The 25,314-nt window shown below is 42.7% G+C and overlaps 1 protein-coding gene across 3 annotated transcripts in view; it reads left to right on the top strand.

Moving 5' to 3' along the window:
* Positions 1-25,314, top strand: part of InR (insulin receptor) — an 86,485-nt gene that overhangs the window by 50,163 nt on the left and 11,008 nt on the right. For 2 of the 3 annotated variants that reach the window (XM_089727800.1, XM_089727801.1), the window contains exons 3-15: positions 10,007-10,181; positions 13,392-13,503; positions 14,259-14,390; positions 15,472-15,613; positions 16,971-17,149; positions 17,790-17,957; positions 18,645-18,804; positions 19,820-19,964; positions 20,663-20,877; positions 21,729-21,903; positions 22,804-23,048; positions 23,353-23,529; positions 24,616-24,809. In XM_089727800.1, coding sequence (XP_089583926.1) covers positions 10,007-10,181; positions 13,392-13,503; positions 14,259-14,390; positions 15,472-15,613; positions 16,971-17,149; positions 17,790-17,957; positions 18,645-18,804; positions 19,820-19,964; positions 20,663-20,877; positions 21,729-21,903; positions 22,804-23,048; positions 23,353-23,529; positions 24,616-24,809 — 2,219 coding nt within the window. Of the gene's footprint in view, positions 1-7,280; positions 7,647-10,006; positions 10,182-13,391; positions 13,504-14,258; positions 14,391-15,471; positions 15,614-16,970; positions 17,150-17,789; positions 17,958-18,644; positions 18,805-19,819; positions 19,965-20,662; positions 20,878-21,728; positions 21,904-22,803; positions 23,049-23,352; positions 23,530-24,615; positions 24,810-25,314 lie in introns of those variants that run through there. The other variant, XM_089727802.1, reaches the window with a different exon arrangement.

The raw sequence follows: 25,314 nt of genomic DNA, 5'->3' as shown, positions 1-25,314 counted from the left end.
GCGTGCATTTTAATGTATTTTGACTGCGACCTTCACTTCGATCGCACATAGAACCGGCTATGAAACGCTTTTATCTTAACTACGCAATAAAGAAACAACCTTGAACAATTCAATTATTTCGTTCCTAACTATTACTTATAACAAACTAATTTGATAAAGTTAAGATTCTAGTAATTATCACCGAATATATGTTAAAAATATATATATTATACCAAAAGCAATTGAGTGAACATCAGAACCCGAGGTCGAAATTTCAATTACTATAGAGCTATACTATATATAATATTAGAATAGAGATGGGCAGGTTAGTGGTGACCAGTGCGAGTTTAGAATACGCTTCACCGCCAGTAATAACTTACGGAAGTTCATATAAATATTGCGAGATTCATTTTGATTACACGATGTTATTCGTGGAAGTTCTTCGTGAATACTTGTTCAGTGTGTATATACATATTTTCTAAAATAATAATAATAATTTTTGTATTTTCGCGAGATTAGAAACTGCTAATTGGTATATTCGGCATCTTATCCTTTAAGGCAGCGACTCTCAAACACCGTGTCGCGACACATTGATGTTTTTTTTTTTTTTTTTTTTTTTTTTTTATTGCCCTTGTAGGCAGACGAGCATACGGCCCACCTGATGGTGAGTGGTTACCGTCGCCCATGGACTTCAGCAATGCCAGGGGCAGAGCCAAGCCGCTGCCTACCGCTTAATACTCTCCACAAGCCTCGTTTGAAGAAGGACATGTCATAGCGCTCGGGAAACACCGTGGAGGGGAGCTCATTCCATAGCCGGATGGTACGTGGCAAAAAAGACCTCTGGAAACGCACTGTGGATGACCGCAGTGGCTCCAGGTAGTATGGATGAACTCTACTCCGGTGGCGGGCGGTGCGATGGTAAAAACGAGATGCCGGTATCATCTCGAACAATTCCTCAGAGCACTCCCCATGGAACATACGGTACAAAATACAGAGGGAACCGAAGTCCCTCCGCAGACCCAGAGGTTCCAAACGATCCGTGAGACCGGGATTATCGACAATCCGAACGGCCCTCCTCTGTATGGAGTCAAATGGAAGAAGCTGGTATTTGGGAGCCCCGGCCCAGAGATGGGAGCAGTACTCCACGCGAGGCCGGACTTGTGCTTTATAAAGCAAAAGCCTTTGTCCAGGCGTGAAGTACCGCTTCGCTCTGTTGAGGACTCCCAGCATTTTGGACGCCAACTTGGCTTTGCCTTCCAAATGACTCCGAAACTGGACATCGCTTGAAATGTCGACCCCAAGTATCCCAATACTCTCGGAAGGTTGCAGGGATACTCCTTGGAATTGCGGCGCCATGACAAAGAGGTCCTTCTTCGCAGTGAACGCGCAAACTTGTGTCTTTAACGGGTTGAATTGAACCAAGTTCAATTCACCCCATTTGGAGACTCGCCCCAGAGAGTTCTCCACTTCAGACACAAGTTTTGATCGTCTCTCTTGCACCACGCTCCGAGAGAGACTCTGATGGCCGATATATCGCGCATCCCCCGTGCTGTCATCCGCATAGCAATGCATGCCATCAATAGACAGCATGTCATTGATATACAGGATGAAAAGCGTGGGGGAGAGCACCGAACCTTGTGGAACGCCAGCGTTAATGGTCATGGTATCAGAACAGTCACCGTCTACAACGACCGTGATGCTCCGCCCATCCAAAAAGCTAGCGATCCGCTTGCAGAGACCCTCGGGGATTCCGTAAGATGGTAGCTTCGACAGAAGTGCCCTATGCCAGACCCTGTCGAAGGCCTTCGCGATATCAAGGCTCACAGCAAGAGCCTCGCCCTTGCTCTCCAAGGCTTCAGCCCACCTGTGAGTAAGGTATACAAGAAGATCGCCAGCTGAGCGACCGTGACGGAAACCGTACTGTCGGTCACTGATCAGCTGGCGATCCTCCAGATACTTCAGGAGTTGTATATTAATTATTCGCTCCATCACCTTGGAAAGCAAGGAAGTTATCGCGATAGGCCTATAGCTCGATGGGTCCGACCGGTCACCCTTCTTGGGGATAGGGTGGACGTGGGCAGTCTTCCATGAAGACGGAACCCTGTTAGCGCAATAAGAGATGCGATACAAACGCGTTAGCGCAGGCGTCAGCTCAGGGGCGCACGTTTTCAGAACCACTGCAGGGATGCCGTCTGGCCCGCTCGACTTATGGACGTCCAGGAGTCGGAGTTCCCGCCTGACTGCACACTGTGTAAAGCAGATCTCCGGCAGGGAACTATCACACCGGAGGATGTTCGGTGGTGTGGCACCCCCGTCGTCCACAGTCGAGTTCGAGGCGAAGAGTTTGATCAGAAGGTCAGCCTTCTCTTTCGCACTATGGGCCAGACTGTCATCGGACTTGCGTAGTGGTGGGAGACTAGACCTGCAAAAGTTACCTTCTGCAGCTTTGGCGAGCGACCAAAAAGCACGGCTCCCAGAGGGATAGCTCTTCAGTCGCTCGCCAATTCTAGCAACGTGCTCCGATTTCGCCCTGGCAATAACCTTCTTGTAGGACCTGGAAGCGGCGTTATATTTCCGCCTTTCCTCCGAGATGTTAGGATCCCGACGTCTCCTAGCATCATCCCATGCCACGTATGCGGACCGCTTGAGGTGTGCAGCATCCCTGCTGGCATTGTTATACCAGGGTCTGCTGCGACCCCCAACGGGCACTTCAGAGGAGGGAATAAACAATTCCATCCCCTGGAGCACCACGTCTTTAAGACGGTCCGCACAGACGTCAGGATCAGCAGAGGAAAAGCAGAACCGCCCCCATGGGTAGGATGCGTAAAACTCACGCAATCCATCCCAATCTGCTGACAAATACTGCCAAACTCTTCGATACCTGGTCGTCGTTCGACGACTAGGACGAGAGAGTGGTGTGGCAGCACGGATAAGGCAGTGATCAGACGATCCAAGTGGAGCGTCGACCACCACACTGTATCCGGCTGGATCGGTGGTCAGCAGAAGGTCCAACAGAGAAGGCTCATGCCCCTCAATATCTGGGACACGGGTGGGCTGTGTCACCAGCTGGGAGAGGCCGTAGGCCAAGGCGAAATCGTAGGCAGCCCGACCCGGGAGGTCAGTGGTTCTGGACCCCAACCACTCTTGGTGATGAGCGTTAAAGTCTCCAAGAACCACCACCTCCGCAGATGGGTACTGCTCAAGCACGCGGTTAGTCCCCTCTTGCACATGCTCTATCAGAGCTGAACCTGCATCACTGCTGTGGGACCTGTACAGGCACGCGTAGACTCGGGTACAGCCCCCGTGATCTACGCGCAGCCACAAGAGGGACAGGTCCCGTTGTTCGAGGCTTCGTAGACGGCGACAACAGACATCAGCCCGGACGAATACACACACCCCGGCTTTACGCAGGAAGTTGTGCTCCAATACGTAGCCGGGGTATTCAAGGTACGAAGTATCATCCGGAGCAGATATCTGCGTCTCCGTCAGAAAAAGAAGGGCAGGCTGCGCCGTCTCAAGATGGAGGTGTACGGCGTCGAGGTTACTATGTAGACCCCTTACATTGCTGAAATCCACATTAAATGTGGAATGGGGAGTCGCCGACAAAACCCTTTTCCTTTTTCGAACTTTCATTTTTTTTTATTTGGAGAGTGGGATTGGGCGGGGTAGGATGTTCGAGGCGAAATCGTGACAATACCTGAATAAAGCGCGGAGCACAGTACGTGCTCGACCACGGGTTGCGTGAGCGACTGACGCAGGGCATGGAAGGGCCCCCAGTCCACCCTGCGTGCGATCGCCGGGATCCACTCCGGTCTCCGACTCCGGCACGACGACCGCACGACAGGATTTTACACCGGTTGGCGGGACAGCTTCCCGGGGCGGAGTTTAGTAGTGACACCCGGGTTCAGGTCCCCAACTGACCGGCGGGCGGCGGCGAACACCGTTTCACTGGGTCTCCCTATACCCCCGTCAAACAATCACGTCCCGCGAGCTCACACGCACGTCTGCTCCGCATGTTCCAGGTATCGCCAAGATTCACCCCCAACAAGGAAGAGGAAAGGGAAGGAATAACACTGGCTCTCCAACCCACACGCCGGAACACAGCTAGGCTATTTGGTGGCGGACTCTAGTTGGAGGGTGGTCGCCAGCCAGTCGGACAAGTCCTACCACCGATTATGTATTCGGCTCCCGTTTTGCACCACCCAGGGGTCACTTGTAGGGAATCGCGGGTTAAACCTACGGAAGCGGGAAGCAATCAACCCCCTAGTGTCCCAAGCCTAGTGGAAAGTCGCGACATTTACAAATACGAAATTTTATCCTTTATCGGGGGAATTACATTTCTGCGGTACATATGAGATAAATAAACAACTCTTTACTAGATGTTAACTGTAAAACCACCTTTAATAGATAAATTAACTTAGTAATTTACCTTTAGTTTAATTATAAAAAAGTGATTTAAGGGTGTCACAAATCTGTAAAGAGTATTTTAGTGCGTCGTTAAATAAAAAAAAGGTTGAGAGTCGCTGCTTTAGGCAACGACTGCCGGTACACTCCATAATAAAAATGCGTTTATCGAAAACATGCAAAGGAAGCATATAAAATAAATATTTTAATTCTTTGTAATTATACATGGTTAGTTGGTCATTTGATAAAAAAAAAAAATATTTTCACAACCATTCATACTATTTGAGAGCAGAATGCGGTTCCCACCGTCTCGGCGTGGAACAAACCGCTGCCGTATACGAGGTCGGGAACACAAACCGCACCCCAGCCCCCGCTCGCGACACGTCCCGCGCCGCAGCCCCTGCTCGCACCTCCCCCCGCGCCCGCGTACCGTCCCCCGCAACCCTCAGCCGTCAACGACTTCACGCTCGTGCGCGACTTCGTCACGGCGGTCAACTTCGACCGTCTGCGATCGTTCGCAGACGCGATGCGAAGGGCGGTAAACCCCGAACAACGGCTCGCGGCCGCGTTCGAATACATGGACGTTTACGAGTCCGTGGCCCGTACTTTCTAAAATCACCGGTAATCAATGGCGCAAAACGCTAGAGAGAAACCATATTCCCTTACGTTAGCATTCTACAATGCTAACGGACTCGCGCGACAACGCGATCAAATTTACGAATTCCTCCGCGACAATCTTGTAGATATTCTGCTAGTGCAGGAGACCTGCCTGAAGCCCTCGCGTCGTGACCCGAAAGTCGCGAATTACGTCATGGTTAGGAATGACAGACTCACCGCCTCCAAAGGCGGGACTGCCATTTACTATAGGCGGGCCCTGCACGTTGTCCCTCTCGATACCCCCTCGCTCTCACATATCGAGGCGTCAGTGTGCCGTATCTCGCTGACGGGACACCAGCCGATCGTCATCGCATCCGTCTATCTCCCCCCGGACAAGCCCCTTCTGAGCAGTGACATCGAGTCACTGTTCGGCATGGGAGACTCCGTCATCCTGGCAGGCGATTTAAATTGCCACCACACTAGGTGGAACTGCCACAGTTCAAACATAAACGGTAGGCGTCTCGACGCGTTTATAGACGACCTTACCTTCGAAGTAGTCGGTCCCCCAACTCCAACATGTTATCCGTATAACATCGCGCTCCGTCCGAGCACTATAGACCTGGCACTGCTGAGGAACGTAACTCTGCGCTTACGCTCCATCGAAGCAATGTCAGAGCTCGACTCAGACCACCGACCTGTCGTTATGCAGCTCGGTCGCCCCCACAACCCAGTCACAGCTACGAGGACCATGGTGGACTGGAAGAAGCTGGGCAAATGCTTAGCCGATGCCGCTCCACCAATCCTCCCCTGCGGCCCGGATTCAACTCCATCCCCCGAGGACACAGTCGAATCCATAAACATCATCACGGATCACATCTCTTCCGCGATCATAAGATCCTCAAAAGAAGTCGATGTGGAGGATAGCTTTCACCGCATCAGACTTTCCCCCGAACTTAGGAACCTCCTAAGAGTTAGAAACGCGGCAATCCGGGCCTACGATCAACTTCCCACGCACTCAAACCGGATTCGGATGCGTCGTCTACAGCGGGATGTAAAATCTCGCCTAAGCGACGCCCGAAATGAGAATTGGGATAGCTACTTAGAAGGACTCGCGCCCTCTCATCAAGCATACTGGCGACTAGCAAGGACTCTCAAGTCCGAAACTACCGCTACTATGCCTCCTCTCGTACGCCCTCCAGGCCAACCACCGGCTTTCGATGACGATGACAAGGCAGAGTTGCTGGCCGATGCACTGCAAGAGCAGTGCACCACCAGCACTCAATACGCGGACCCCGAACACACCGAGGCAGTCGACAGGGAGGTCGAGCGCAGAGCTTCCCTGCCACCCTCGGACGCGTTACCCCCCATTACCTCTGACGAAGTTAGAGAAGTAATAGAAAACCTTCAACCTAAGAAGGCACCCGGCTCCGACGGCATCCGCAACCGCGCGTTAAAACTCTTACCAGTCCAACTGATAACAATGTTGGCTACCATCTTAAATGCCGCTATGACGCACTGCATCTTTCCGGCGGTATGGAAAGAAGCGGACGTTATCGGTATACACAAGCCGGGCAAACCGAATAATGAAACCGCTAGTTACCGACCGATTAGTCTCCTCCCAGCGATAGGCAAAATTTACGAACGGCTCCTTCGGAAACGCCTCTGGGACTTCGTTACCGCGAATAAAATTCTAATAGACGAGCAGTTTGGATTCCGCGCCAAACACTCGTGCGTACAACAAGTGCACCGCCTCACGGAGCACATCTTAATAGGGCCAAATAGGCGTAAACAAATCCCGACCGGCGCCCTCTTCTTCGATGTAGCGAAGGCGTTCGACAAAGTCTGGCACAACGGTTTGATCTACAAACTGTACAACATGGGAGTGCCAGACAGACTCGTGCTCATCATACGAGACTTCTTGTCGAACCGTTCGTTTCGATATCGAGTAGAGGGAACTCGTTCTCGTCCCCGTCATCTGACTGCCGGAGTCCCGCAAGGCTCCGCACTCTCCCCGTTACTATTTAGTTTGTATATCAACGATATACCCCGGTCTCCGGAGACCCATCTAGCGCTCTTCGCCGATGACACGGCTATCTACTACTCGTGTAGGAAGATGTCGTTGCTTCATCGGCGACTCCAGACCGCAGTAACCACCATGGGACAGTGGTTCCGGAAGTGGCGAATAGACATTAACCCCACGAAAAGTACAGCGGTGCTATTCAAAAGGGGTCGCCCTCCGAATACCACTTCGAGCACCCCACTCCCCAATAGGCGCGTAAACACCTCCGCCGTTAGCCCCATCACTCTCTTTGACCAGCCCATACCGTGGGCCCCGAAGGTCAAATACCTAGGCGTCACCCTCGACAGAGGGATGACATTCCGTCCCCACGTAAAAACGGTACGCGATCGCGCCGCGTTTATACTAGGACGACTCTACCCAATGCTTTGTAGACGAAGCAAACTGTCCCTCCGTAACAAGGTAACCCTCTACAAAACTTGCATACGCCCCGTCATGACGTATGCAAGCGTAGTGTTCGCTCACGCGGCCCGCACCAACTTGAAACCCCTTCAGGTTATACAATCCCGATTCTGCAGGATAGCCGTCGGAGCACCATGGTTCCAGAGGAACGTGGACCTCCACGATGATCTGGAGCTCGACCCCGTCAGTAAGTATCTACAGTCGGCATCGCTGCGCCACTTTGAGAAGGCGGCACGACATGAGAACCCTCTTGTCGTGGCCGCCGGAAACTACATACCCGATCCTGTAGACCGTTTGGTAAACCGTCGACGTCGCCCAAAGCACGTCATCACGGATCCTCCTGATCCATTAACGGTGCTTTTAGGCAATACAAGCACCGGTCACCGTCCTCGCCGAACCCGTCGCTTGCGACGAAGGGCTCGACGAGCGAATTAACCCACAGACACAGCCCACTGAGTTTCTCGCCGGATCTTCTCAGTGGGTCGCGCTTCCGATCCGGTGGTAGATTCTGCGAAGCACTGCTCTTGCTAGGGCGGTGTTAGCAATTCTCCGGTTTGAGCCCCGCGAGCTCACCTACACAAGCTAGGGTACGCTGAAATAGCCTCTCAAGGCTATCAGCATAGGTAGGAAAAAAAAAAAAAAAAAAAGAGCAGAATACATATATCTCGTAAACAAAATTTTATTATTATTTTCGTCATAAAAAAAAATCGTTATTATTTCTTTAAAACGCATTAAATCTTTGCATATTGAATTTTAAAATAACGTAATTTATTAAAATACAATGAGTATTAGTATATCAGGTTTTCTTGAAATACTCGTGCATAATTAGGTAATGCTAAAAAAATACTCTTTCTTACTCGGTTCGGTCATTAATATACGTCGCAAGTGGAAATTACGTGTTCCTAATAAGAAGTAAACATATTAATGTAAACAAGATCCCATGCGGTCGTTTAACTAGTACGTGGGAGGCCACTTGTGGACAATAATCGAATTGGCCCCGGAAACAATAAACGATTCTGTATAATCGACCCCGGCTTAATTACTCTAGTGTTATAATGAATATGTTTGTGCTGGTGAATATTTCTGATAGTAGTAGAGTTAGGTAGATATTGTAAGACGGGTCTGGGAGCCTTCTTGGCTATTCGTGGGGGAAAACAAATTTCATTGGAGACGAGACGACCTCATGTCTCAAGATGGTCGGCGTCATCTACGAAGTCGTGATCTCGCGAAGCGTAAAAAAACATTTTCTAAGATCACAACAATAATATGTTTATTTAATTATTATTATTTTTTTAAAACTAAAAATCACGCTTTATATAAAATTCACCTAAAAATAGAAAATAAATTTTAATAAATTTAAATTGAAAATAGTGAAAAAAAAAAATTTTTTTTGTAAAAAATTCGTGGGATGCTTTTTAAGATATTATTGAAATAATAATTCTTTTACTCATATCTGTCAGAAAAATATTTATAATAACACCATGTACCCCACGCTTTTTTTACAATAAAAAAAATTTTTTTTTACACTATTTTCAATTTAAATTTATTAAAATTTATTTTCAATGTTGTACTTGAATTTTACATAAAGCGTGTTTTTAGTTTTTTTAACTATTTATTATTTATTTTTCATGTTTGAGTTGAATTTCAATTTTTTCAATTTTTTTTTTAATTTTTTTTTTAATATTCAATTGTCATCAGTCCTCAATAAATCTACAAAGTTTGAATGAAATCTGGCCGTTTAAAGTGGGCCAAAATCGCATCTAAAGGAGTCAGTTACAAACATACATACAACTGAAGCTAATATGAAGCGTGTAAAAACATCTACATAAAAAAATGAGGATCGCAAATAGAAGCCAATTACACATTTACACTATTAACACAAACTGGTTAATAGAAATACGTGGGAATAAATCAATAGAGCAACAAAACACATTTGAATTAGAAATAAGTGTATTATGTTTGGTATATAACTGTATTTTTCGATAATACCCTCATCGATCATTTGGAACTTCTGGGTCTATGGAGATGTTTATCTGTGTGTTTTGTACGATGTGTTCCATAGAGCACGCTGTTGGGATTTACTTAATAATGTTCCTTCATTTTCTTTTTACTATTACACCGCTAGTCATCGGGGCAGAGTTAATTCTTATCACATAGTGTAACTGCGTTAATCCGTAGTGCGTCACAGGAGATCATTTCCATTCGGCTTTAGACTGCACTTCCGTCTTCGGTTTAACACGAAGCCATGACACGTCCTATAAAGGAACGTTGATAAAAGTTCTTAATGATACGTGGCTGTTTGGCGAGTAAGCTCGTTTGCCTTCGATGGCAATAAAAAAAACATTTTTACTACAATCTGTCAAAAGCAGTTTAAAAAAAGAACTTTGCGGTACATATTTGTTTTAGCCCTGTCCTGGGTAATGTTGATATTCATTTCCTTTACTATGCGACAAAATGCGGCAGAAGAATCTTCAGTTAATTTTGTATTTGAAAAAAAAAGTTCATAATTACATGTTTCGTTCATGTGAATTGTTTTGCTTGTTACAGTATGTCCGTCAATGGACCTACGAAACAATCCGGACCAGATCAGACGTTTGGAAGGATGTCGGGTGATCGAGGGTCAGCTCAGTATCGTTCTGATGGAGCGTGCCACAAATCAAATATTCGACAACATGAGCTTCCCGCAGTTAAGGGAAGTTACCGGCTATATATTGATATATAGGTAAGTTTCACTTTAAATAAAATTCGAGAAGGAATTGTTTGTTTGGGGTACGGCGTCTATCTACAAGCTTTGGCAATTTATAAAATTTTTAGCTTGTAATTAATTTACATTTTTTGATTTACAACTGTTAATCTTGTGTCCATTAAGTCGAGATTCTTAAAGTTCTATCTACAGGAGTTTGCCCTGAGGACATTTACGCTGCTTGTATTTCCATTTTTTGATGGAAGATGTACGGTCTTAGGACAGAAAAAATATTATGATGCATAGAACGCGTGTTATTCAAATCTCTGCAAAAGTCTGGCTGCACATACTGAAAGTAGATGCTAGTGCACCACACTTACATAATAATTCAACTCTTACGTTGTTATCATATTTAAAACACTTTATTATTTACTGTTTTTTTTTAATTTAAGTAAAAAAAATTACAAGTCATTCCACATGGGATTCATGATGTTCAATAATGACGTGACCATCGCTGATCATTAGGTGGGAAGTAAGCTCTCAGGAGCAGCGTCTGATTTCTAAGGCCATTCAAAATAATAAGTCGTGTTTATCAAAATCGGTGCTCGCATCTTGTGAATGCTATGTGTAAATAATCTATAACGAAATTGTAAATAGACATGCTTTAACAAAAACCGACTTCAAATAAAATAAAAGTAAAAAGATATTCCAAAACGAATTAATCTATATCTATATGCTTAAAACGGGGTATTTAACACAAAATATGATTTATTTAATTAGTGTTAAATATTGTGATCGACATTTTTTGTCGGTTTTCATTCGATTCATTAATGTTATGTGTGCATCGAATAAAAACTTGTGAACACCTGCTCTCATAAATAAACAATTCGACTGAACAATTCTGAGATAATCCCAATTATTGTATTTGTTCATTAATAAGAGTGCAGTTTTTCCAACAGACTTAACGCCTGTCGCACACATAGATATGTTAAATCGATTGAATTCGAGTCCCTATTTTTACTCGAAACCTAGTCGAGTTTATCTTTATTCGATCACTCGCCATTTGTCATCAATTTATTTGTACAATTTGCATATATCGGCCCATCATTAGTCAACGTTTAAAATTACCAACACCAATTTAAAACAAAGCAAGTAATTGCCTATGCTTTGTTTTATATATTATTCGATTTTATTTAGAATTCGAAATTTGTATTCAGTTTCTGATATTAATATTAAAATGATTACTAGTTATTTTGGAATTAGGGGATATGACGTGTTTTATGAATGAAGTGGAAATAGTTGCGTACAAATAGACGTATATAAAATCAAAGAATGTAAATATTTAATTAATCGGCTTTGCGTGAGATATTGTTTCGACGCCGGGTTTTCCGTTTTTTTTATCAGTGTCTTTAGCAGATAACAGCATAAAAATTAACAAAAATATGTGTAAGTTACGAGACATCCGATATGTTTGAATTAATTGGAATTCCTTTTATGTAGTGAAAAACTTTTAGTGGCAGCTATCATAGAATTGTAAAAACCTGAATTGTGCTAAGGACATTTTTAAGATAAGCTTACATAAAATTCTGAACATTTGTACCGTTGATCTGCGGAGTCATAATAGTAAACACTTGATGAAAGATCTTATCGTTGTCATGTCTCCAAAGACTACCGAGGATTTTGTTTAAATTTATAATGGCGTTGCGTTTTAATGGATGGCTTTGTAGCGTTAGCGTATTGTTAGTGCGTCACTATATATTCGCAAATTGGTCTATCTCTGTCGCAGTTCAATCGAGCATTCAAAAACATTGTAATATTTTCTATTCAATCTCAAACTATGCTGTGCTATGCGTTCTCTATTTAATAATCCGCTCCTCTTATCTAATATATAAAATTCTCGTGTCACAATGTTCGTTCCCATACTCCTCCGAAACCGCTTGACCGATTCTTATGAAATTTTTTATGCATATTCAGTAAGCCTGAGAATCGGCTACTATCTATTTTTCATACCCCTAAATGATTAGGGTTGTCCACCCCTAACATATTTTTTTTTAATTTGGACATTTTTTTTTGTTATAATGAGGTATTATGTGGTTGAATGAGGTTTTGTTATTTTTATTATATATTCCCTCATCGTTCACAGCACTACATACCTCTATCACTCATTTACCACAATCCTTACACACTTACAATAAGTTAGTTTTTTTTTTCTACACTAGAAATTCCCTAGAAATCTTATATATGACAAAATAATGTTTGCTGGGTCAGCTAGTATTATATGTAATTATCATATCCATTTATTCCGCTCAGTATGTTTTTTTTTTTTTTTTTTTTCCTACCTAAGCTGAGAGCCTTGAGAGGCTATATCAGCGTAACCCTAACTTTAGTAGGTGAGCTCACGGGGCTCAAACCTGACGATGTTGCTAACACGAACCCTAGCAAGAGTCGTGCTTCGCAGAATCTACCACCGGATCGGAAACGCGACCCACTGAGAAGATCCGGCGAGAAACTCAGTGGGCTGTGTCTGAGAGTATCAGTATGAATCTCTCTCTTCCTAGCTATTCATTCCACATAGTGGTGGGGTTCCGTATTTATCTCCTCCGCTTCGCTCTGTCTTCGCAATCATTGTCAATAACATTGCATTCCCTCTTGTCCTTCAGCACTAGGTACATCTTTCTGTTGCGCTCAGTGCTAATACTCTTTAAAAAAAGATAACAAAAGGATCCAGCGATACGTGCTGATTCGTGGTACAGGCCGTCAATTCTGTCTTCTATTAGTATATTATATCAAACACATCATAACATCATATTGAAACATTCACATTTTTTAAATTACATCTACGTTCTTTTTTTTTGCCAAAAAAAAGGTTGAGTGTTGATTTTTCCAGTCTTCCCAAGAACTAGGAATTAATGAATGAATACGGCTCCGTATCATTCAATACGTATACCTACAACCTTCTTCTCTGCTTCAAATCTTCTGCTGATACACACAATCGGCAGTAAAAGTAATTTTCATTTGGAGATGCTACCTGCTACTGGAGATCGGCTATAAGCGTAGCTATTTTAATTTTTTTGCTAAGGGCAACGGGAATTTCGCGAGAAGATTAAACACGGCCTGTGCGTGTTTTAAACCTCTAAAGGGAAGGCTCTGGGTTTTTTCAGTTTAGTATAAAAATCTCAAATTCTGAATGTCTTCGTTACAGTGTAAATGTATTTTGTTTCTATATACATACATATTATTTTGTTTCAGAACTAAGGGCATGCGCAATCTTGGCGATCTGTTCCCAAACCTCACCGTGGTGCGAGGGATGCAGCTCTTCAAGGATTTCGCTCTTGTAATATTTGACAATGAACATCTAGAGGTCAGTGAATACGCCAACAATACTAGACTTGAATTTTTTATCGAACTTCGAACTATAATAAAATTTATGCATAAGATTCATTCACACTTTAAAAATTATTTTTCCTTTTTTTTTCGTATACAACCGAATCTGTGTAGTGTCGTGTTATAAATTAATGTCATTTATTTTTCGATTTAAAAAATCTTGTTAACAAAAGCTAATTAGCAATTTGCATTAAAACATATTCAAAGAAGGCCAGAAGGACTTATAAAATAATATAATTCACTGTAACTTTCAACATTTTCTTTGGCGGTAACACCATCTAATTTATTTATTCTGTAAAAAATTAAACGTTCCTATCGGTTGAGTTATTTTTATTACTGTTTTATTAAGTCTACTGTCTCAAGGTGAGCGGCAGCGTTTACTGCATAATGTCAATGACCTTAAGAGACTGCCTGTCTGCTTATTTAATACAATAAAATATTTCTTTTGCTACATTTTTATTTCATAAAACAAGGCAGAGTAAAACATAGTTTTTAATTTTAGTAGCGTACGAAGAGAAGGCAACTAAACCCGAATCCCGTTCGTACCGAATCCTGGTGATCTGCCATCATAAAGGCACAATAACCGTGATAACTTCATGATGACTTCAAAAGTAACAGTGTGGTGTTTTTTAGTCTTGAATCTGCGATCTCTTGATTAACGGGCACGTGTAATGCCGTTTGACCAACGAGATAATTGGATAATTTTGTTATTGTGTATCTGTATAATCGCAGGCGCTTGGACTGAATTCGTTGATGAAGATCGAGCGAGGAGGCGTCCGTATTCAGCACAACGATCGACTCTGTTATACTAACACCATAGACTGGTCGCGAATCACACGCGATGATGCTGAAATCATCGTCAGGGTATGTTACTATTTATTGCACTGGTTTTTTTTGGTCCTAGTCCTCTTGATTTGTTTGCTCATAGAAGTTTTATGGCACTTGTTTTTTTGCCCTAATTCTCTTGATTACTTTGTCCATAGACCTCAAAACGTGGAAGCCGCATTACAGGAGACATTGTTGAAGTCTATATTGTATTGTATACCTTCTCACTCATCAAACCGGAACTAATGATGCGAAGCAGTAATGCGTCTTGATTTGATGTGTGGGGTAGCCGTTGTACTGGAAAACTGAGACTTAGAACTCATGTCTCAATGCGGATGGCGGCATTTACATTTTTTATGTTTATGGGCTCCGACAACCACTCAACACCGGCTGGGCTATAAGTTCGTCGACTAATCTAAGTAATAATAATAAAAACCGTCCATAGTAGGTATCATTTCATTTTCCCATCTAACTGTCCATTATTACATACGTGTTTACATGTTTTTCGTGATGTGTTTATACGAATTGGTATGCAATAAAAAGACGTTGTTCAAATGCTTGTGCCTCAATTTGAGCACCCACCTAGTTTTCTCGGTTGGGATTCCGATCCATTGTCGATTCTGCGAAGCACTGCTCTTGCTAGGGCCAGTGTTAGCATGTTTCTCAGGTTGAGCCCCTGAGCTCAGCTATCGGTCAGTGAATAGTTGGAATAGCCCCTTAGGCTACCAGCGATTAGATAGGGAAAAAATTCACCCCTTGACATTCACACTGTGCAGTCTATGGGTTCCGAAAACCATATAATAAAATTGTAAATGTTTATAGAGCATTGACGGCCTGTTAAGATGTTTTGGTCGCGTCAGCACGCGACAGCATGGCATGTCTGTGTGAACGTATGACAGCTTTGCTGTTCTCGCGCGAAATTTGTTGCTGTTCCTTAATAAAAACTAGTTTTGGTCGCGGACCGTGGGATTTATTCCGCATTAGTTCCGCTTGGCATCATAAGATGTTCGAATGGGCCATTATAACTTTGCCAGTTTTGTCTTGAATGAGCATGATTCAGAGTTTTATAAAGGCCTGATCTTGCATTTCAGTGTTTTAATCGATTTTACGTTTGTTACAGTCTAACTATGATACCAGACTGTGCGGCTTGTGCCCCAACGCTCAGAGTCGCGTTGAGGAGGACCATCGGCAATCGTTGCCGCAATGTCCCGCTGACACCAAAGGGAAGCTGCTTTGCTGGGACGAGAAACACTGCCAAAAGAGTGAGTGTGTAATTTTATAATTATCTATTGTTTTAGATTCTCACGATTCGAAAACCAATGAACAAGACAACTGTTTAGTCGTTGAACGAAGCGTTGCAAAAATATTAATGTATTTATTTTTAATTTTTAAATAAATTGCAATAGATGTAGACTTATTGTATGAGCGACTCATCGAGGGTTGAGAGGCTCTGGAAGTCTATGGACATCTTACGATACGAGTACAATGGGAGCCCTACGATTCCGCATTAATTGTGATACAACCGTTGATTTTGTAATAATGAAGAGCAAAATAAATGTATTGCATAGTTTATGAGCCAAAACGTTAAAATTATCTGATTCTAAACTTAAAGCGGATCATATAACGGATCTGAAAATGAAACATCTATTTCGGGCCTCATTCAGGTTTTGAAACTGAACCACGGTTAAAGATAAGAACGATCCAGAGATGACATGCACCGATTATTTTTGCGTCTGCCCCTATACTGTTTGTAACATATTTGCGAGAGAAGTAGTAGTAGTAGAGAGTAAGTCGTCATGGCATAAAGGATAAGACGTCCAGTGCATTCGTGTTGAAGCGATGCACCGGTGTTCGAATCCGAGGCGGGTACCAATTTTTCTAATGAAATACGTACTCAATTGACTTCCACGATTGACTTCCACGGTAAAGGAATAACATCGTGTAATAAAAATCAAACCCGCAAAATTATAATTTTCGTAATTACTGGTGGTAGAACCTCTTGTGAGTCCGCGTGGGTAGGTACCACCGCCCTGCTTATTTCTGCTGTGAAGCAGTTATGCGCTTCGGTTCGAAGGGTAGGGCAGCCGTTGTAATTATACTTAAGACCTTAGAACTTATATCTCAAGATGGGTGGTGCATTTACGTTGTAGATGTCAAGGGCTCCAGTAACCACTAACACCAGGTGGGCTGTGAGCTCGTCCACCCATCTAAGCAATAAAAAAAGAAAGAAAAAAAAGAAGTCAACCTCAATGGAATGAGGGACACGTTGATGAATATTTAATTTTGTTCCTTATTTAAATGAAAGAATGCTCGGTTATCGCTGGGACGTCATGCGCGCGTATTGTTTCAACAAATGAACGCATTAGAGCGAACGATGAAAGGGTTTAATTGGTTGTGACTAAAGCGTGTGGCGGGTAGCCATCATACAGCGCAAGATATTTGTGACAGATGCCTGAATCTCGCTTACGACATTTTCAAGATAAGCTCGCATATATACAAGTTCTGAACAACAACATTCGGACCGTCGGTCTATCGAGCAAATATCATCCGCTCGGTGGAGGATCTTCCCTCCGTCGTTTAAGTCTTCCTCAAAAGCGTATTAATTAATCGTTTGAACAGTATGTCCGAGCGCTTGCGGCGACCACGGCTGTATGTCGAACGGCACGTGCTGCAACTCCGCCTGTCTCGGAGGATGCGACGGACCGCTCGCAAGCAATTGCTTCGTCTGCAAGAAGTTCTCGTTTCGATACGGATCCGAGATGACTTGTATGGAGTCCTGCCCCGGTTCTACTTTCGAGGTATGGCCCAACGAATATCGATTTCGAAGTGATGTTGTTAAAATAATGTTATTACTGGTGGTAGGACCTCTTGTGAGTCCGCACGGGTAGGTACCACCGCCCCGCCTGTTTCTGCCATGAAGCAGTAATGCGTTTCGGATTGAAAGGTGGGGCAGCCGTTGTAACTATACTGAGACCTTAGAACTCTTATCTCAAGGTGGGTGGCGGCATTTACGTTGTAGATGTCTATGGGCTCCGGTAACCACTTAACACTAGGTGGGCCGTGAGCTCGTCAACCCATCTAGGCAATAAAAAAAGTCATTGAAAGCATTTTTGTAAACAAATAAATTCTTCTCGATTACTTAGCGCCGCCCGTAGTTACAGTTGGTTATATGTGTTTTTTATTGGCTTAAATGGATGGTTTAGTTTTAATTTGTTTGAAGTACTGCGAACTACAACGTTAATCCTGCTGCTCGGTTTGAGACATGAGATTGGGGTCTCTATTGCATTGGAATGGCTAGTCCCCAAGCAAATAAACACACAAATAATTTGCCAGACTCAATATGATATGTTATGCAGTTCTCGACTACATCAAGCCACAGCTGTGACGTTTCGGTAAGATGACGTCACGATCGTTTGTTTACAACTGATTGCGTTGCAGTTGTCCCGGAGATGTGTGACGGAACAGGAGTGTCGCTCGATGTCCCCCCCGCCGCAGCCGGTCGGCGCCGCGGACTCCACGTACTTCCGGTTCGCGATCAAGGTGCCCGCCTATAAGATATTCAACAACAGCCGCTGTCTGTTCATGTGTCCGAGTGGCTATATGGAGGTGAGTACTTGTTAAACTGACTAACGCTGAATATGGATAAACATGAACTGATGCTTCATTTCGTAACACTGTCAATGAATTTGTCAATAATAATAAAATGGTACGCGGCCGTCAGCGTAAAGGTGGCTTAACCCACAATTTGTCATAATAATGCTTATTTAAAATATAACAATTTTTCATAATAACGCTTATTTAAAATATAATAAATTTTTATGCAAAACCGGCCTATCCATAGTTTCACCCATAGATGGCAAATGGCTTTGTAAGTGTAAAAATAATTTTGTGCGAATTGTTTTTTTTTGCCTATTCAAATTCAAATTAATGAAAACTTAAACCTCGTTGCTCCATAATAACTATGGTAAGCTTAGGCCACTTTTGCGCTGACGGCCTCAAATAATGAGCTTTTTTTTACCTACCTATGCCGATAGCCTTGAGAGGCTATTTCAGCTTCACCCTAACGTGTGTAGGTGAGCTCACGGGGTTCAAACCGGAGTGTTGCTAACACTGACCCTAGCAAGGGCAGTGCTTCGCAGAATCTACCACCGAATCGGAAACGCGACCCACTGAGAAAATTCGGCGAGAAGCTGAGTGGGCTGTGTTTATGGGTTAATTCGCTCGTCGAGCCCTTCGTTGCAAGCGACAGGTTCGACGAGGACGGTGACCAGAATGAGACTGTTTGAACGGCAGGTGGGTGACGTGAATAACGCGACGTGCCAGCCGTGCCCGCGGTCCGGCTGCGTGCGCGAGTGCCTCGGCGGGAAGATCGACTCGGTCGCCACCGCGGAGCAGTTCCGGGGCTGCACGCACATTAAGGGCAAAATGGAATTCACGCTTCGCTCCAGCGGAGGTACGTTTATACTGGACCATAGCACTGTTTCGAATTCAAGACATGAGGGATGAAAGAATTTTGACTTTTAACATTGAATGAAGGTGTTATGAGGCTATAGACCATATTAGACCTTAAAACTCCGGGCTTAAAGACTATTTTTGGAAATTGCATCTGATGAAGGAGTTATATACGAAGAAGTTAATTAAGTTATATAAAAGTACAAAAGTTTGTTGCACGTTTTCACAAAATTAACAAATTGTTTCATATCCCCTTCATCCACTCATGGCTTGAATTATATTAACGAATTTCGTTGAACGTTTTGAATGATAACGTCTGTAGCGAAATATCGAACTTTAAAAAAAAAAACCGTTATATTTTCTATTGCAATATCAACATGCCGTTTAATTTGTTTTTCTTTGCGTAAACAGCCTACTTTTCATGATTCGTATCAATTCGTTACCGTAGCCCATGGACATCACAACACGAATCTGCCATCCTCGTTGTCTTCTTGTATAACTGTCATACCCTTCAAATCGAAACGCAAAGACGCATCGTAATAGAAACATGCAGTATGGTGGTATCTACCCGCGCGAGCTTACTGTTCGCTCCACTACCTGTGTTCGTTGTAATAACCTCAAATGATTATTTCAGTAATGTGTAAATGTCGTTCGACAATAAAATTACACACGTAAAGACGTTAATTCCTATTTATCATCGCACCTCCCGCCATCGGAGCAGAGTTCATCCATATTATCTGGAACCGCTGCGTTCATCGACAGTGCGTTTCCAAAGATCTTTTTTGCCACGTACCATCCGGCTTTGGAATGAACTCCCCTCCACGGTGTTTTCCGAGCGCTATGACATGTCCTTCTTCAAACGAGGCTTGCGGAGAGTACTTTATGGTAGGCAGCGGCTTGGCTCTGCCCCTGGCATTGCTGACGTCCATGAGCGACGGTGACCACTTACCATCAGGTGGGCCGTATGCTCGTCTGCCTAAAAAAGGCAATAAAAAAAAAAATTATAATAATTTTAGGTAAGACGCTATCATTGTTGGAATCAGCGCTGGGCGAAATAAGGGAGATCCACGGATGTCTGCAAGTGACGCGGTCGTATCCTTTAGTGTCGTTGATGTTTTTGAAGAAACTCAGGAAAATTATCGCGAATCCTTCAGAAGATAAGTGAGTCTGTAATTTCAGTTTCATACTTTTGTTTGTCAATATTTGTCTCTCATACTCTTGTCTCTTCTACTTCTACCGTTAAGTAGTTCTTGAGAAAATAAAGATTTTTTTTAAATATATTTTTATTATCATAGCCGGCCGCGAATCTTTTAGAAATCAAACATGAATTCATATTATCTATCAATTTTTGCATATAAATAGGTTTTGTGAATAAAGCACCACATCGAGTCAAAGAACCCTTTGTAATATTATTGTAAGTATGTACTACGTAGGTCAAGTATCAGCGGTGATATATTTTTCGGGATACTCCGTAGCTCGCATTCAGACTAACATATAAAACGGTGCGCGTCCAACTTGGTGCACGTTAATGAAGTGAAACTTCTTTCGATGATCCTTAAATCAGGTTTCTCTTGTAATAGGGAATGCTGTGTATAAGAGGTGCGATCTTCAACATTTATATTATATATATTTTAAATTATAGATAGAAAAATAAATAATAATATATATTATCGCTATTCGTTGCTAACGCTCGCGCTGGCCTGTAACAGGTATGCTACGCGCATGCGTTCGAGTGCCACGCATTCACTCTCGCTCTATCTCTTTCTAGTATGGTAGCGTTAAACGTTTAACGCAACCTTGTTGGAAGTCGCATTAGAAGTTTCACTTCAACAATAAAGTAATTAATCATTTTGTTACAGAGGGGAAGCTCTGCATATAATAAACAACGAGAATCTAGAGCTGCTATGGGACTGGTCCACTTACGGACCTATAGAGATAATCGGTAGCTGCTACATACATTCGAATCCCAAGCTGTGCTACAGTCAACTGATGCCGCTTATGAATATGTCGTATCCGAAAACGAATTTTACCGAACTAGAAGTGTCCCAAGACAGCAACGGGTATCAGGCATCTTGTAAGTAATTCAGAAGTACGTATGGAGGTAGTTTTATAGAAAAGTTTTATACGTTATGTCCTAACTGCACATGTGTATACGTTTAATTGTTCTAATTAATTAAAAATTGAACAAAAACCCACGTACGAAATATTAAAAATAAAAATTGAGACGGTAGTTAGAAAAAATATTTAAATGATGAGTGGCATCGTCTGGCGCGAACAAGAAAACTGTAAAGTATTTGAATTATTGGAAATAATAAGCGCGACATTAATTCGTGTCAAAATATGTACTAAATAATTGAGTTGTTGGCGACTCACATATAATCGATACAATAGTCGTTGTACTGTGAATTTAATTTTCGGGTCGATGCCATGCCTATCTTAAAGGTAGTTTGGGTGTTTTGAAATACAACAAAACCTCAATCGAACAACAATCATTGATACAGGGTGTGATAGAATTGGTCCTAGAGCTGAAACAGGAATTAGTTTTGTATGGGCCGTAACCTCGAATCGCCGCCCTAAAATCACACGTGTTAAGTTAGATATGCAATTGAACTCATTAAACAAGCTGTCCGTCAAGCCCACCGCTCATCTGGTGTTAAATAATGACCGTCAATAAACACCATAACTCCATCTTATATGTTAACGAGGTTCCGCTGCTTAAGTGCCGTGCCACACTTCGGAACGCGTGACCACTTCACGGTAGAATATTGGTCCGAAGCGAGACTTCTTGTCCATACATATACCCATACAAAAATATTTGGTCTTAAAATTCCATAATAATGCATACATACATACGTGGCAATACATTTGCTATTGCCTGTCGCGCGGTTGTAAAGTGAAATAGCAAGAATAATGTCAATTTCGTAGGTCTCCCGGACGTCCTGAAGCTGAGCGTGTCGGAGTTAACGCAAATCGCAGTGGTACTAACTTGGGATGTGTACTGTCCCGACGACATGCGCAAGCTGCTCGGATACTCGCTGTACTTTATGGCCACCGAGAAGAACGTAACTCTGTACGATCAACGCGATGCCTGCTCTGATATGTAAGTACTGCTGACTATGTATTCTTTAGTTTATTGCTAAGCTCACGGCCCGTCTGGTGTTGAGTGGTCACTGATGCCCGTGGACATCAACAACGTAAACACCGCCATCCAACTTGAGACGTGCGTTCTAAGTCTCAGTTTGTATAGTAAAACGCCTGCCCCACTTTTCAAATCGAAAAGCATTACTGCTTCGCGGCAGAAATAGGCCGGGTAGTGGTACCTAACCGTGCGGGTTCACAAAACTTCTTTCTAGCGTTAATTATGTAATTTTTTTTGGGCATGATATTTATTACACAAAGTTAGACCTTCATTGTGCAAGTCTTTCATCAAAAAGTGTTAAGTGTACGTAATTCATTAGACTGGATTTATCGGGCTGAATATAACTATATAATAATTTATAATGATTTGCAAACTTACTTTCAAAATTTCCTTGGCGCGATTAGTGTTTTAGTTTACATATTGTTACGCTGGTAAGAGTAACGCCATCTATCGCCGAATAGTCGAACGAATATCGAAGGATCCATAATGCTCGAGAATTACAACGCCATCTATTGACAGATAGCGGAAACGACGACTAGAGATGTGTAGAATATTCTCGATAATTCTAGGGATGCGGTATCGGCTATAAAATCGTTGTAGAGATGGCACGCAGTCAGTCAGTAATCAGAACTACTCGAAGCGAAACAGCGAACGGATCACCTGAAGCGAAGCGGAACTAGCGAATTGAGAGTTTTAAAGTGTTTGTGAAGTGTTAAAGTGTTTTAAGTGTTGAATACAGTTTTTAAGTTGTACTTTTGTGAAATTTTATTTATCCCGAACCACAGCGCGTAACAATATCATACATTCTATGATATCTACAGGCGTAATTAATTTTATTCAAAATATTATTATTTTTCTCAGATGGAAAGTACTCGACAAGCCAATAGAGGAGACTCGTAAAGTGAACCGCAACGCGAAGCCCTCTCACGCCAGGAACAAAACGGAGGTTATATTCAATCCGTGCGCCGACATGCAGCCGCTGTTCTATCCCATCACCCAGCTGAGGCCTTACACCAGATACGCGGCCTACGTGAAGACCTACACCACGATACAGGACAGGAAGGGGGCCCAGAGCTCGATCATTTACTTCAGGACCTTGCCGATGCGTGAGTGGGTCAAACGAATAATACAGGGTGTGCTGCAATCGTTCGTTGCCGCGTATTAGTCTTGAGTTCTGGCTTAATCGGACGTTTTAACATTGCTTAAAATTATAACGTTAACGTTACTTAGATAGGACAAGTCAAGCTAATAAAAGCGTGTTAAAAAGCAACTGACACGCCGCATACATAGTCGTTTTGCCTCCGAAAACCATGACACCCTGTATGTAATTATCTTAATGTTGCCATAGATAAACAAAAAACAAAATGTATACTTTCTCTTAAATGAAATGTAATGATTGTCTCCTCACAGAACCGAGTCCACCCACCGCGGTCACTGTGGAGCTGTTGACGCCGCATTCGATCTTCATAAAATGGTCACCGCCGACGATGCCGAACGGTACGATCATACTGTACCACGTGGAAGTGCAGGCCAACAGCTACAACAGGCCGCAGATACTGGCCGGCAACATCAATTATTGTGGCAATCGTATGTGTCAATTTTATATTATGATTTAACTAGCTGTACCCGTCCTCTTCGGTGGGCATTTAAAATTAACATTTTTATTTCTCACCCCCACAAAGAATCTCATCATTAACGCCCCCGCAACTGGTGTGAGGAGTCCAACACTGATATAAATATTAGCCTATACATTAAGTACATGTATTTTCAACATGGATACCAAATTTCAAGTCAATCGGGTGCATGGTTCAGTAGTTATAACGGAACATCCGTAAAAACCACTGTAGATTTATATATTAGTATAGATAACCGCTTACTGGTGGTAGGGCCTCTTGTGAGTCTGCTTGGGTAGGTACCACCACCCTGCCTATTTCTGCCGTGAAGCAGTAATGCGTTTCGGTTTGAAGGGTAGGGCAGCCGTTGTAACTATACTTGAAACCTTCGAACTTATATCTCAAGGTGGGTGACGCATTTACGTTATAGATGTCTAATGGGCTCCAGTAACCACTTAACACCAGGTGGGCTGTGAGCTCGTCCACCCATTTAAGCAATAAATAAAATAAATAAATAAACTTCAAATTCAATTTTGTAAATATCAGATATATGTTCATATGTCCCGGAAAATGTTGCCTGCTATCAAAAAGCGCAAGATAGAGTATCTCGGCCACGTGCTCAGGAACGATCGATACATGCTGCTGCAGCTGATAATTATGGGCAAAGTGGACGGAAAGAGACGTGCTGGGCGAAGAAAAAAGTCATGGCTCCGGAATATCCGGGAGTGGACCGGTATTGCCTCCGTCGAACAGCTGTTCCGGTTGGCTGCTGACAGAAAGGAATACAGAAAGCTAACGGCCAACTATCAGGATTGAAGAGGCACTGGAAGAAGAAGAAGAAGAAATATCAGATTGAATTTGATGTTTATAAAATTATACCTTATAACCTATATATAATTTAATATGAAAATAGAATATAAAATAGAAATAATAAAAAATAGAAATTCTATAAAATACAAAATAAAATATAGTTTTTTTGTTCATTCAACTTTTTTTTTGTGATTTTATTCATGTCAATTTGTTGAAATTGTTAGATCATTATTTAAACTATTTGTTACAGCGAGCATCTTGGCTAACATGATCAAAGCTAGTTTAGAAGAAGCGCCCGAAACTCCAGAGGAGAAAATCACCGGCGACGTGAAAAATGGTTTTTGCGCTTGCAAAGAGGAAGCCAAACCGAGTCTGAGGTTCAGCACTCGCGCCGAGGAGGAGAGGGTCGACAGCATCAATTTCGAGAACGAGTTGCAAAATCAGGTGATGAACAAACTTATTACCGACTTATATTACTAACTAGCTGACCCGGCAGACTTCGTAGTGCCCCAATCGATAAAGAAAAGACACATCAAGGGGACACATCAAAGGATAAACAAAATTGTTTGTTTTTATATAATTCCGAGCTTTTTTATATTTTTTCACATATTAAACCTTCTCTGGACTTCCACGAATAATTCAAGACCAAAATTAGCCAAATCGGTCCAGCCGTTCTCGAGTTTTAGCGAGACTAACGAACAGCAATTTATTTATATACATATATATATATATAGATTACTAAAATTTAATAAATGTCAAATTAATTACTAAATGAATATTGATGTTTCGTTTTGCTGAAAAATGTGAAGTATAAATATTTTAAGACCATTTATCCGATTGCGAGGGCACTTGGTACATTTATTATTACCACTCCAAGGAAAGTTTCTGTCATAATACTATCAACACCGACAGATGGCGTGCGAGTAGTTTCGATAAATAAATATGGCCG

The sequence above is a fragment of the Bombyx mandarina genome, chromosome 05, assembly GCF_030267445.1.
Source record: "Bombyx mandarina strain Sakado chromosome 05, ASM3026744v2".
NCBI classification, from domain to species: Eukaryota; Metazoa; Arthropoda; class Insecta; order Lepidoptera; family Bombycidae; genus Bombyx; species Bombyx mandarina.
The sequence above is the reverse complement of the archived record's forward strand: the minus strand, read 5'-3'. Positions and strand labels throughout refer to the sequence as shown.